Here is a 15,418-nt window from a genome sequence, read left to right on the forward strand (position 1 = left end):
GTCACTCAGTCGTGTCCGACTCTTTGCGACCCCATGAATCGCAGCACGCCAGGCCTCCCTGTCCATCACAAAGTCCCGGAGTTTACTCAAACTCATGCCCATCGAGTCAGTGATGCCATCCAGCCATCTCACCCTCTGTCGTCCCTTCTCCTCCTGCCCCCAATCCATCCCAGCATCAGGGTCTTTTCCAATGAGTCAACTCTTCACGTGAGGTGGCCAAAGTATTGGAATTTCAGCTTCAGCATCAGTCCTTCCAATGAACACCCAGGACTGATCTTCTTTAGGATGGACTGGTTGGATCTCCTTGCAGTCCAAGGGACTCTCAAGAGTCTTCTCCAACACCACAGTTCAAAAGCATCAATTTTTCGGCGCTTAGCTTTCTTCACAGTCCAACTCTCACATCCTACATGACCACTGGAAAAACCATAGCCTTGACTAGACGGACCTTTGTTGGCAAAGTAATGTCTCTACTTTTTAATATGCTATCTAGGTTGGTCATAACTTTGCTTCTAAGGAGTAAGAGTCTTTTAATTTCATGACTGCAATCACCATCTGTGGTGATTTTGGAGCCCAAAAAAATACAGTCTGACACTGTTTCCACTGTTTCCCCATCTATTTGCCATGAAATGATGGGACCGGATCCATGATATTAGTTTTCTGAATGTTGAGCTTTAAGCCAACTTTTTCACTCTCCTCTTTCACTTTCAAGAGGCTTTTTAGTTCCTCTTCACTTTCTGCCATAAGGGTGGTGTCATCTGCATTATCTGAGGTTATTGATATTTAGGGGCTCTAAGGGGTAGTAAACAGGATCAGTAAATTCAAGCTCATGGAAATAGCCCATTACCAGTGAGAACATAGTTCCCAAAGGAAAAAAATAGAGCCACTTTTCCTACACCTGTGGTACCTACCCATCTACCATCTATCTATCTGAATATATATATAGATACAGTCTCTTCTAATAACGTTCAGGTCCTCCTAAAAGAAATATCCTTTAGGGAGGAAGTTAGCCCTCCTAAACGCAATACTTCCATCTTATGAGTAATTCATATCGAGTAGCTCAGTCGTGTCTGACTCTTTGCCACCCCATGGACTGTAGCCCACCCACCAGGCTCCTCCGTCCACAGGATTCTCCAGTCAAGAATACTGGAGTGGGTCGCCATTTCCTTCTCCAGGGAATCTTCCCAACCCAGGAATTGAACCGAGGTCTCCCACATTGCAGGCAGGCACTTTAACCTCTGAGCCACCAGGGAAGCAGATAAAGTTCAGGTCCTCCTAAAACAAATATCCTTTAGGGAGGAAATCAGCCCTCCTAAACGCAATACTTCCATCTTATGAGTAGTTCATATTGGGACTCAATATGTCCTGAAAGTACTTAATGCACTGAGGAGCTGGGTTATAAGAGGGTTCAATTGTACTATTTAAAATTCAAAACCAAGCATAATCTCTGAGGTAAAATGAGTGATTTTGTGAATATTTCAGCACTGGTACAAGGGAGTAATTGGTTCAGAGAACACACTATAGGTGTAACTAGCATCTGTTTAGCTGCACTGAGATAGATGGGATTGAAAGCTTAAAGTCCGGCTGTTGTTTTTCAGCACTTGATAATGCAAGGTAGGGAGTGGCAGCGCTAAATTTGTCAATGAAAACAAAACCAAAAATGAACAATTATGGACAAAATTCCAGTGACCCAAAAGGGGTAAAAAATGAGAATTTTAATATATAGTCTACTTATGCCTTAAAGGTCTCACACAGATTCAATTTTATGAAACTATCAAACGCATAAATGAATATGCTCTTGAGGAATTTCTAATCTAAGGATTTTTTAAAACCACTTTTTGTGGTACAATTGGGAACAAGTGGGTTTTGTGGAATTTGTTTGGTGATGGTGGGGTAGCTGTCAATTCAGGGTAGATTTGGACCTGTGTTAATGTGAAGTACTTTTTCATTTCCTCAAGTAGTGATGACTTATTTCTAGGTCATGGGATCAAGAGGTGAATAGTTGAGACCATAGAAAACCTTAACTTGTATCAAAGAGGCATTGGTAGAAAGAAAAATCAGGAAAGTTTTTTCATTAGCTTTGCTGCAGAGCCCCTGTGTGAGGGTTGTGATGGTCCTGGGTTGCAGACCTGGTGGGGGCTGTGCTGAAGGGTCTAGAAAGCAAGGCTGGGAGCCTAAGGCCAGGGGCTGGGCTCACAGTCAGGTCGGGCCAGGGTTTGGGAGGCCCAGGCCTCTGCTCTGTCACACAGGCAAAGCAAGCTCACGGGGAAAGAAAACCTGATGTTTTGGTGACTTGCTTCTCCTGGCTTTACATAGTGGTCTCTTGGTGGAGTTCTGAAGGGCGAAGGAGCAACAAGAAACAAGGGAAAAGAGAAAATGTTCTCATCTATTTCCCAACTACAGCATGAATACCCAAGAACCTCCTTTTCTCTTTTTTTTTCATTGAGGTATAATTGACATACATTAGTTTCAGGTGTGTAACATAATATTTGTTGTTTGCATACATTACAAAATGATTTTCACAAGTGTAGTTAACATCCATCACCACATAGTCACAGATGATTATTTCTAGTGATGAGAAAAAACTCACTTTTTGTTACTATTATTTTTTATTTGTCCACACCACGTGCTTTTCAGGATCTCAGTTCCCTGACCAGGGATTGAACTTGGGTCATGGCAGTGAAAGCTCGGAATCCTATCCACTAGACCACCAGGGAACGCCCAAGAAGAAACTCTTAATGTGTTTTTCCCTTTCTCTTTTGCAAATATAACAGACTTGCTTTCTGTAACCACTATTGGGAATAGAGACCTAATGCTGGCCCACACACCCCACTATGGGCTCTGGTTGTTTAGGGAGGTACATTTTGCTTGATACCACTGGTCCATTTGAATCCCCCCAAAATGAGCTCTATTGTGCATTCTTTTTTTTTTTTTCTATTGCGCATTCTTATTGGCTCAGATGATAAAGAATCTGCCTGCAATGCAGGAATCCTGGGTTCTATCCCTGGGTTGGGAAGATCCCTGGAGGAGGAAATGGCACCCCAATCCAGCGTTCTTGCCTAAAAAATTCCATGGATGGAGGATCCTGGTGGGCTACAGTCCACGGCATTGCAGAGATTTGGACATGACTGAGTGACTAACACTTTCACTTTAAAAATGAGCTCTAATACACTGGTCTTTATGTACTCATGTAGAGGAAGGATCCTAAATCCTAAAATTACAGAGCAACAATGAGGAGTCAGGCAAGGAGAGGAGGCTAACACTGTCACAATTTGTAGTCTGGGAACTTCCAAAATGATTAAATGCAATGTAAATACCATTAACTAAGCTGCTGAGTGGATGGTGTGGTTTAATTGACATAGTTTTGTTAATAGTTGCCAGACATCCTGGGAAAAGACTTTGTGTGACCCCACCTCCACAGTTAAAAATTTTTTTCTTATTGAGGTACAATTGACATACGTTATTTTCTTGGGCTCCAAAATCACTACAGATGGTGACTGCAGATATGAGATGAAAAGACACTTGCTCCTTGGAAGATACACTATGACCAACCTAGACAGCATATTAAAAACCAGAGACATTACTTTTCCGACAAAGATCCGTCTAGTCAAAGCTATGGTTTTTCCAGTAGTCATGTGTGGATGTGAGAGTTGGACCATAAAGAAAGCTGAGTGCTGAAAAATTGATGCTTTTGAACTGTGGTGTTGGAGAAGACTCTTGAGAGTCCCTTGGACTGCAAGGAGATCAAGTCAATCCTAAGGAAATCAGTCCTGAATATTCATTGGAAGGACTGATGCTCAAGCTCAAGCTCCAATACTTTGGCCACCTGATGTGAAGAACTGACTCATTGGAAAAGACCCTGATGATGGGAAAGACTGAGGGCAGGAGGAGAAGTAGACAACAGAGGATGAAATGGTTGGATGGTATCACCGACTTGATGGACATGAGTTTGAGCAAGCTTCAGGAGTTGGTGATAGGGAAGCCTGGCGTGCTGCAGTCCATGGGTCACAAAAGTCGGACACACCTGAGCAACTGTAATGAACTGAACTAACATACATTATAATAGTTTCAGGTTTATAACACAGTGATTCACTTATCTTATAGACTGTCAAATGATCGAAATAAATCTAGGTAACATCATCACCACACCAAAATTTTTCTTATAATGAGAACTTTTAATAGCTACTCGCTCAACAACTTTCAAATAGACAATACAAATATTATTAACTGTAGTTACCACCCTGTACATTACCATCCCCCTATGACTTGTTTGTACCTTTGAAGCCCTTCACCATTTCTTGAACCTCTGGGAACCACCAATCTGTTCTGTTGTGTGAGCATTTTTTTAAAAATTGTTATGGCTTGTTATTTGGATTGTTGTTTTGAGAGTCCTCCATGTAAAAGGAGAAGGAAATGGCAACTCACTCCAGTATTCTTGCCTAGAGAATCCCATGGTCAGAGGAGCCTGGTGGGCTGCCGTCTATGGGGTCTCACAGAGTTGGACACGACTGAAGCGACTTAGCATGCATGCATGCATTGGAGAAGGAAATGGCAACCCACTCCAGTATTCCTGCCTGGAGAATCCCAGGGACAGAGGAGCCGGGTGGGCTGCCGTCTATGGGGTCTCACAGAGTTGGACACGACTGGAGCGACTTAGCAGCAGCAGCAGCATGTAAAAATGATATCATACAGGAAGCTATCTTTATGATTTATTTCACTTAGCATAATGCTAAGTTCATCCATGTTGTAGCATATTCAAAGTTACCTTTTTGTGGGTGAATAACATTCCATTGTATATACAGGTATGTCTCATTTATTGTGCTTGACTTTATTGCACTTTGCAGATTATGTGTTTATTGTTTACACATTGAGGTTTGTGGCCACCTTGCATCTAGCAAGTCCAGTGGTGCCATTCATCCAAAAGCACTTGCTCACTTCTTTCCTCTGTGACAATTTGGCAATTTTGGCAATATATCAAGCTTTTTCATCATTGTTATATTTGTTATGGTGATCTGTGATCAGTTACTATTGCAAAAATATTCCAACTTGCTGAAGGTGCAGATGATGGTTAATGTTTTTTAGCAGTATTTTTCAATTATGGTATTTATGCTATTTTCTAAGACATAATGCTTTTGCACACTTAATAGACTACAAATACAGTGTAAAATGACGTTTATATGTATTGGGAAAACAAGAAATTCGTGTGGCTGACTTTGTAGTGCTGTTTCCCTCATTGCTCTGGTCTGGAACCAAAGCCACAGTGTCTCTGAGCCGTGCTGTATACATGACTTCTTTGTCCATGCATCCGTGGATAGACAGTGAGGTGTCCTTATCTGGCTATTTCAAGTCATGCTGCAATGAACACAGGGGGGCCACACTCTGGTTGACCTTGTCCTAAAGTGCCTAGCTCCACTCTCCTGCCTTAGAACACTTGATGGTGTTGGGATCTCCTGGGGGAGGAGAAGGGCTGGTAGGACTATGGTGTTTCACCACTCCAGGCAACATCACCATCCATCTAGAATCCTGAACCTGAGGCTAGAACCGAATCAGCTGACCGTGTCCTGAGCCCACAAAAGCTGGAGAGTGGGGATAGGTTGGCATTTGTAGAAATGACGGTGGTTTTCCTCTTTCTCTCCAAATTATTGGCTGGGCAGAAACTGAGTTAGAATGGAGTTGAACCTAGTTAGGTGAACTTTCCTTATCATTCAAGACTAAAATATTAAGACAGTGTCCAGAGCTTCAGCATCTCTCATGTCCCAGTAAGACAAGTCACAAGCCCCCTGAGCCCCCTTGCCAGACCACCTTTTTAACTCTCAAGAGGTTAGACAGATAAAAATCCCCCTCATGTAAATCCATGGCTGATTCATGTCAATGTATGACAAAAATCACTACAATATTGTAAATTAGCCTCCAACTAATAAAAATAAATGGAAAAAAAAAACCCTCAGTCATCATTCTAAAAAGCCAAGATGTTCCTTCCTATTAATTATTTAGTTCAGACTGAAAATGGCCTTTTAAAATTGGCGCTGTTTCCCTCATTATGACTTTGAAAGGGGTTGAGTCTTTATCATGCTCAGCTCCCCCCAGAGACCAGGGTGACACTATCCCTCGTCAGGAGGGGCAGAACGGCTGGACTGCTGTCAGAGCACTAACGTTTCTTTATCCTGTTCCCCGGCAAAGCACTGACGGCAGGGACACGGTACTGTTCACCAGCGGGCTTCCATGTAGGACGTGGAAAATAATCCAACAATCCTAAACGTGAGAGGACAGGAGCAAAGCAGTAAGCCTAGACCAGAGCTTGGCAATACAGTCTACCATCCCTAAGGATGGGCTGGAGGGAGGGATGCAGCATTAACCTTCCTACAAGATTTTAGCAATAATGCAATAGTTTCTTCCATTTTGTCAGTGGCACATAGATTTGCATGATGTGTTTTTCTCTTAAGACCTTAACTGCCAAGGCTTATGAGTGGGAGGGCCAAGTGTTGGCGCTATCAGAGGGCTGTCATTCTCAGACATATGTCCCCTGTGGCCATGGGTCACCCTCTCGTCATAATCCTGTACGGACCCCAAAGGGCCACGCTGTTTTCAGGCCCAACTGGAGTTGGGTGCCTCTGCTGCACTGCAGCCCCAAACACCCAGGCCCCCCATGCCATCCTCACCCCCTCCACCTGTGCCTTCCTTTGTGTCAGCCTGGTTTGGCCTGGCAAGGGCCCCTGTCTACAGCATTCATTTTGTAGCCCCTGTCTTGTAAGACCTGTTTTCTATGACAGTTTTTCTAAAGCGTTTTTCTGCCAGATTCAAATTTTTCATAGCACCTCAGCAAGAGCACTTCACTGAATGCCTGATGGCTGAACTGAAAAAATGAAAACAGAACACTGTGTTTTTATAGGGTGTTTGGGGGGTGTTTTCAGGAAAGATGTGAATTCTCTTGTATACTTGTTTTATATGGCAAATGGGGTTAGTACTGTATGAATAAGAATTGCTGAGGGCTTCCCTGGTGGTCCAGTGGTTAAGAATTGGCCTGCCAATGTAGGGAACATGGCTTCAATGCCTGACCTGAGAAGATCCCGCGTGCCGCAGAGTAACAAGTCCCATGTGCTGCAATGACTGAGCCTGAGGGCTGCAACTTCTGAAGCCTGCATGCCCTAGAGCCCATGCTCCACAATTAGAAGCCACCACATGAGAAGCCTCCAGACCACAACTAGAGAGTAGCCCCTGCTTGCTGCACCTAGAGAAAGTCCATGGGAAGTAAGACCAAGCCCAGCCAAAAGTAAATAAAACTGTTGTCAAAAAAAAAAAGAAAACAACTGGTAAGGAATGTCAAGCGGGTCCCTTTTCATGAGGTGACATCCCTGAGTCACTATCACTCGGCCCTGCACTTCTCAGGCACATACAGGTGAAAGATGGGGTGGGGAAAGTCTCGAGTGAGAGAACGCTGTGCTGCAAAACGGGGCCGAGCTCCATTCATGATGAGTTCAGGCACGAGCCTGGACTCTAAAGGAGTCTTCCTGAGAAACTACTCTTCATAGGGCTTTCTGGGAAGGCAGCATCCAAACATTCCCCTACTTTTGTTCTAGGTGCTCCAAATTCTGTTCACTGATCTTCTATTTTGTGGAGGATAAAGAGGAATAAACCATTCTGGCCGAAAGGAAACACAGGAGACTCCATCAAGTCCAGAAAGGCTCTTGTCCCTTTCCTCCCCTGCCCCCACCACAGGAGCCATATTATTGTCATCCCCAGCTCAGGAGTGACAATCATGCCTTCAAATGTATTCCTTCTCATTCAGAATCCTTGAGAGGACCCCAGATCCTGATGATTAAACACTAAAAGGAAACCTTTCTGTTTAGTGCTGCTGGAAGCAAGAGGGAGGCCTTGCTTAATATTCCAGATGAATGGATCATTGAAAAGAAGCAATGAGACCTTGGCTTTCTTCATGCTGTCTTCCTCATGTGACACTGCCAGGCTAGGAACAAAAAGAAAATTAACTGAGAAGTTACTGTCAAATTTTGGGCACAGTAATGGCAATAAGGTTATGTTGAAAAAGAATGTCTCTCTTTTAGAGAACCATGCTGAGTTGTTTATACATGAAATGACATCTGGGTTTTGTTTCAAAATAAATGGGGGTGGTGGCAACTTCCCATAAGTTGATGATTCTTCAAGTTGGTATGTAAATGGGAGATCAATAGGCTGTTCTCTATACTTGTGTATATATTTGACCTTTTCCATAATAAAAATTAAAGAAAAAAACCTGGTCATTTGTGTTTCCTTTCCTTTTGCTGGGCTTGTTTTTGTCTTCCTTTTGTTATCTTCATATGAAAAGTAAAACACATTAAAAATGATAAAATGTTTACCTCTAAAACGTTAATATCTTTGACCAGGTAGACATGCTTTTGCTGTCCCATTTGTTATATCACAGAGATTTATTCATTCAACATTTATGTCATGAACCGTGCTAGGCACTGGAAACACAGATATTAAAGTTACACTGGGTATTAGATTATATAAGGAATTATTAACTTAATTGGGTTAGATTATGGTATTGTATTTAAGAAAATGTCCTCTTTTTTTAATGAGTTGCATACTGAAATACTTAGTGTATTTTACCTGGAATATCTCATATCACATGTCTCACAGACTGACCCCAACTTGGTTCTTTGCCACAGGCCTTGTGCAGCTACACACAGCCACTCTGGAGTCACACCGCTTAGCTCTGAATCCCAACTGTGTGACCTGGGTGCGGGCGGTACTTATAACCTGCTCGGGTCCTCTGTCTCCCCAACTCTAAGATGTGTCCAACAGTGACTGTGCGGATTAAACAGCAATCACGCCTATCAGGCACCTAGCAGGGTCCCTGACACAAAGTCAGTGAGTGTTCAAAACTTTTGGCTATTAAAAAAAAAAACTCTTGGCTATTATTAAGTACCTTTTTCTAATACCAGCTTTCAAGAAGTAAAACTTGAAAGCAAGGCGGGCAGAATGATATTGGCTTTCTTACCACTGGAGTCTGTGTCAGAATCAGAGTCGCTGTCACTATTGTCACAATGCTTCTTGTGTTTCTTTTAGATGATCTTTTCTTCCTCCTTTCCTTGGATCTTTCTTTTGAATGACCAGACTTCTTTTTTTTTTCTCTTGTTTTCCTCTGCATAAAATATAAACAAAATTTATTGGAAATCTTCGATGCCAAAGTGTTACTGCTCACAATATAAGGAACTCCTCCCAAAGACAAGCTTCCAAAGGGCACATTAGTGATGTGCACACAAATGTCACCTCCTCTCCTCCACACCTGCACTAAAGTGTCATTAAGAATGAAACACTTGAGGGACTTCCTTGGCAGTCCAGTGGTTAAGCTCTACACTTCCACTGCAGGGAACACCGGTTCAATCCCTGGTGGGGGAAACTGAGGCCAAACATGCCATCAGTGTGGCAAAAAAGAGAGAGAGAGAGAGGTTTAAAGAATTTTTCAACAGAATTAATGACAATGACTAATGTCCTCCAGGATACAGGTACCTAAGAGGCTGTCTGATCAAATCCCAGTCCCCCTCAAAGGCAGGCTGGCTGACAGAGCAGCCCGGGCTCTGTCCACCTACTCCTGCTTCTCTATTCCAACCCACTGGTAGACGAGGGGCCACACGTGAAAGCACAGTGAGTGGAACCACTTCATCATCAGGGCAGCGCAGAGCTTGTCGGTTAGTGACACTGGACAATTCCACCCTGGTCTGACTTCTTTTAAAAGGGGGATGATGACAATGATGAGGGAGCAGGTAGAAATAGGATAAATCAAGTACAGCGTCAAGCACAGGACTCATAGTTAGGAGCTATTCTTAATATTCAGGATATTCACATGCCCCAACGCACCTGTAAACACCTCTTGTACAACCATAAAACCCTGTCTGGCCTGGCTTTCATTTGGCACTTCTCAGTGGAGAAAGAGAATTCCAGAAGTTAGAGGAGAGACAGAGGGGGAGGGGAGGGGAGGGGAAGGGTGGGGTGGGGAGCAGGGAGGGGAGGGAGATGAGGTACAGGAGAGAAGGGCAGCGATGGGGAAGATGGAAACTCTTCCTGATCTACAACACAGGCCCAATAAAGGGCAAACATGCCCCATTGCATGGTGCCTGCAGCCAGAGGGGGGGAACTGAGTCCAGACCCGTATGCAGAGGTCCACAGTTACCTTCACAGTCAAAGCAATGGCCCCTTGCCCCACTCTTCAAAGCTGAGTTGCCTATCTAGATTTTTGGGGATAAAAACTTGATTTGAATTCTATCTATTAAAAAAGAATTAAAGGTTGTCTAAAAATAAAACGCATTTAAACTAAAAAAAAATAAATAAAAATAAAAAAGAATTAAGTATTTCACTTAGATCTACTAAGCAATGTCATGGGTGTTTTACATGCTCTGCTTCATTTAATTTAAAAAAAGAAAATCTACCAGGAAGGTGTTATCAACATTCCCATTTTACAAATGAGGAAACTGAGAAACAGGCATTATTAAAGTTACAAGTTGGTGAAAGAGATGCTTTTTGGAAAACGTATTAATCTATACTTAATAAACATTGTGGGAAAGGGCATTATCTATCTAGATTCTTGGGAAAAAACTTGTTTTCAATATTCTGTATTAAAAAAACAACACAATTAAGTATGTAACTTAGATCAAAGCAATGTCCTTAGTGTTTTACCTGATTGGGTCTATTTAATAGAAAAGAAAATCTATGAAGGAGTTATCAACATTCCCATCTTATAGATGAGGAAACTGAGGCACAGAGGTATTAAAGAAGTTAATAGTAAGTGAAGGAGATACATTTTGGTCAGTAAATTTATGTATACTTAATAAACTTTGTGGAAAGGGCATTGGTACATAGATTGTAAGGGAAATAAAACTCGATTTCCAATCTATTAAAAAAAGCAGAATTAAGTACGTTGCTTAGATCTATGAAGCAATGTACTCAGTGTTTTACATGCTCTGCTTAATTTAATTAACAAAGATCTATGGGGAAAGTGTTATCAACATTCCCATATTACAGATGAGGAAACTGAGGCACTGAGGCATTAATGAAGTAACTAGTAAGTGAAAGAGATGCTTTTGGGTGAGCATGTTCATGTATACTTAGTAAACTTTGTGGGAAAGGGCATTATCTATCTAGATTGTTGGGGGAAAAGATCGACATCTATACTCTCTATTAAACTTGGTTGGAAAGGGAATTGCATATCAAGTTTGTTGGGCAAAAAGACTCGATTTCAGTTCTATATTTACAAAGAAAATCAAAACTAAGTATGTTCCTTAGATCTGATAAGCTTTTCCTGAGTGTTTTATATGCTCTGCTTCATTAAAAAAAATTACTTGAAAGTGTTAACAATATTCCCATTTTACAAATAAGGAAACTGAGGCACAGAGGCATTAATGATGTTACTAGTAATTGAAAGAGATGTGTTTTGGTAAGCGTATTTATCTATACAAATAAACACTGTCAGAAGTAGTTTGTCCACCTAGATTGTTGGGAAAAAAATAGACTTCTATTCTCTCTCTTAAAAAAAACAAAATTAAGTCTGTTACTTAGTTCTAACAAGCAATGTCCTGGGTCTTTAACATGTTCTGTTTTAATTAATTATATAGAAAATCTACAAGGAACTATTATAAACAATTCCCAATTTGTAGATGAAGAAATTTAGGCACTGAAGCATTAATGAAGCTACCAGTAAGTGAAAGAGATGCTTTTTGTTGAACGTATTTTATCTATATTTATTAAACTTTGTGGGAAACGGCATTGTGTATCTAGATTTCTGGGGAAAGTTACTCGATTTCAATTCCATACTAAAAAAAATCAAATTAAGTACGCTATTTAGATCTATTAAGCAATGTCCTATGTGTTTTACATACTCTGGTTCAGTCAATTAAATAAAAATAGACAACGAAGGTATATCAAAATTCCCATTTCATAGATGAGGAAACTGAGGCACAGAGGCATTAATGAAGTTACCAAAGTGAATGAGAAGCTTTTAGGTGAGCATATTTATCGAAACTTTGAAAATCTGTGGTAAAGGGAATTAACTATCTAGATTGAGGGTGATATAAAACTTGATTTCAATTCACTCTTTTTAAAAAAACCCAAAATTAAGTATGTTACTGAGATCCCCTAAACAATGTCCTGTGTGTTTTACATGCTCTGCTTCAGTTAATCAAACATAAAATAAGCGAGGAAGGTGGTATCAACATTCCCAATTTAAAGATGAGGAAACTGAGGCACAGAGGCATTAATGAAGTTAATAGCAAGTGAAAGAGATGTTTTTTGTTGAGCGTATTTGTCTGTATGTAGAAAACTTTGTGGGAAAGGGCATTTTCTATCTAGAGTATTGGGGGAATAAACCTGCTTTCATATCTATCTATTTGAAAAAATAAATATTTATTTAGATCTACTAAGCAATGTCCTATGTTTTTACATGCTCTGCTTCATTTAATCAAAAAAAAAAAAAAAAAAGAAATCAACTAGGAAGGTGTTGTCAACATTCCTGTTTTATAGACAGTGAAACTGAGGCTAGAGGCCTTAATGAAGTTACTACTAAGGGAAAGAGATGCTTTTTGGTGAGTGTTTTTATCAATCAGTTCAGTTCAGTTCAGTTCAGTTCAGTGGCTCAGTCCTGTCCGACTCTTTGCGACCCCATGGACTAAAGCATGCCAGGCCTCCCTGTCCATCACCAACTCCCGGAGTTTACTCAAGCTCATGTCTACTAAGTCAGTGATGCCATCCAACCATCTCATCCTCTGTCGTCCCTTTCTCCTCCTGCCTTCAATCTTTCCCAGCATCAGGGTCTTTTCAAATGAGTCAGCTCTTCGCATCAGGTGGCCAAAGGACTGGAGTTTCAGCTTCAACATCAGTCCTTCCAATGAATATTTAGGACTGATTTCCTTTACGATGGACTGGTCGGATCTCCTTGCAGTCCAAGGGACTCTCAAGAGTCTTCTCCAACACCACAGTTCAAAAGCATCAATTCTTTGGCGCTGAAATTTCTTTATAGTTCAACTCTCACATCCATACATGACCACTGGAAAAACCATAGCCTTTACTAGATGCACCTTTGTTGGCAAAGTAATGTCTCTGCATTTTAATATGCTGTCTAGGTTGGTCACAACTTTTCTTCCAAGGAGTAAGTATCTTTTTATTACATGGCTGCAGTCACCATCTGCAGTGATTTTGGAGCCCCCAAAAAGAAAGTCTGCCACTGTTTCCACTGTTTCCCCCATCTATTTGCCATGAATTCATGGGACCAGATGCCATGATCTTAAGTTTTCTGAATGTTGAACTTTAAGCCAACTTTTTCACTCTCCTCTTTCACTTTCATCAAGAGGCTCTTTAGTTCTTCACTGTCTGCCGTAAGGGTGGTGTCACCTGCATATCTGAGGTTATTGATATTTCTCCTGGCAATCTTGATTCTAGCTTGTGCTTCATCCAGCCCAGTGTTTCTCATGATTTACTCTGCATATAAGTTAAATTAAGCAGGGTGACAATATACAGCCTTGATGTACTCCTTTTCCTATGTGGAACCAGTCTGTTGTTCCATGTCCAGTTCTAAGTGTTGCTTCCTGAACTGCATGCAGGTTTCTCAAGAGGCAGGTCAGGTGGTCTGGTATTCCCATCTCTTTCAGAATTTTCCACAGTTTATTGTGACCCACACAGTCAAAGGCTTCGGCATAGTCAATAAAGCAGAAATAGATGTTTTTCTGGAACTCTCTTGCTTTTTAATGATCCATCCAATTTTGGCAATTTGATCTGTTTCCTAAGCAATACTTAGTAAAATTCATGGGAAGGAACTTTGACTATCTATATTGTGAGCAAAATAAATCATGGTTTCAATTCTCTCTGTTTCAAAACAAAATTAGGTATGTTAGTTAGATCTAAGAAGCAATGTCCTGGGTATTCTACATGCTCTGCTTCATTTAAATGAAAAAAAATCTATGAGTAAGGAGTTTTCAACATACCCATTTTAAAGATGAGGAAACTGAGGCACAGAGGCATTAATGAAGTTAATAGCAAGTAAACAAGATGCTTTTTGGTGAGCGTATTTATCTATACTTAGAAAACTTCGTTGGAAAGAGCATTTTCTATCTAGATTGTTCGGGAAAATAACCCACTTTCAATTCACTTTTTTTTTTAGGTCGTAGCTAACCCTCTGATTTTATCTACTATTTCTTCATTCCCTTCAACCTAAGCTGGCTTTTTTACTATACTTCAGACACACTAAGCCCCCTTGCCATCTTAAGCCTTCCTGTGCACATTGACTTAACTCTGTTTCCTTTTTTTTAGTTTTTTAATTGAAGGATAATTTTTTACAGGATTTTCTATTTCAATGCTATCTATTAAAAAAATTAAATATGTTACTTAGATCTACTAAGAAATGTCCTCGGTGTTTTACATGCTCTGCTTCATTTAATTAAAAAAAATTCAACTAGGAAGGTGTTATCAACATTCCCATTTTATAGATTAAAAAACTGAGGCATAGAGGAATTAAAAAGTTAATCATAAGTGAAAGAGATTCTTTTTGGTCAGAGAATTTATGTGTACTTAGTAAAGCTTGTAGAAAGGTCACTGTCTATCTACATTGCTGGGGGGGGGAAGAACTCGATCTCCAACCTGTCAGTTAAAAAAAAAACTGAATTAAGTATGTTACTTAGATCTATGAAGCAATGTCCTGGGTGTTTTGCATGCTCTGCTTAATTTAGTTTGAAACTGACTACAAGGAAGGTGTATATCAACATTCCCATTTTATAGATGTAGACACTGAGGCACAGATGCCATGAATGAAGTTACAAGTAAGTGAAAGAGACACATTCTGGTCAGCAAATTCATATATACAAGTAAACACTGAGGGAAAAGCATTATCTATCTAGACTGTTGGGGGTGGAATTTACTTCTACACTCTCTATTTTAAAAAGCAAAATTAGTATCTTGCTTAGTTCTACTAATCAATGTCCTGGGTGATTTACATGCTCTTCTTCATTTAATCAAAAAGAAAATCTAAAAAAAAAAAAGAAAGAAAGAAAGTCTACAAGGAAGGTGTTATCAACATTCCCATTTTATAGATGAGGAAACTGAGGTACAGAGCTTTATTAAATTTACTAGTAAGTGAAAGCAATGATTTTGGTGAGCATATTTATCTATATTTAGTAAACGTTGTGTGAAAGGGCATTGTCTATCTAGATTTGGGGGGGGGGGAAATTACTCTATTTCAATTCTATTAAAAAAAATTAAGTATGCTACTTAGATCTACTAAGAAATGTTCTGGGTGTTTTACATGCTCTGCTTCATTAAATTAAAAAGAAAATCTACAAGGAAGGTGTTATCAGCATTCCCATTTTACGGATGAGGAAACTGAGGCACAGAGGCATTAATGAAGTCACAAGAAGTGAAACAGATGATTTCTTTGAGAGCGTAT

The 15,418-nt window shown here is 40.4% G+C and overlaps 1 protein-coding gene across 2 annotated transcripts in view; it reads right to left on the minus strand.

Annotated features, from left to right (window-relative positions):
* Positions 1-15,418, minus strand: part of LOC122434964 (homeobox protein ESX1-like) — a 112,522-nt gene that overhangs the window by 75,803 nt on the left and 21,301 nt on the right. For both annotated transcript variants that reach the window (XM_043458784.1, XM_043458783.1), the window contains one exon: positions 8,993-9,136. In XM_043458784.1, coding sequence (XP_043314719.1) covers positions 8,993-9,136 — 144 coding nt within the window. The remainder of the gene's footprint in view (positions 1-8,992; positions 9,137-15,418) is intronic.

This window comes from Cervus canadensis, chromosome X, assembly GCF_019320065.1.
Source record: "Cervus canadensis isolate Bull #8, Minnesota chromosome X, ASM1932006v1, whole genome shotgun sequence".
Classification (NCBI taxonomy): Eukaryota; Metazoa; Chordata; class Mammalia; order Artiodactyla; family Cervidae; genus Cervus; species Cervus canadensis.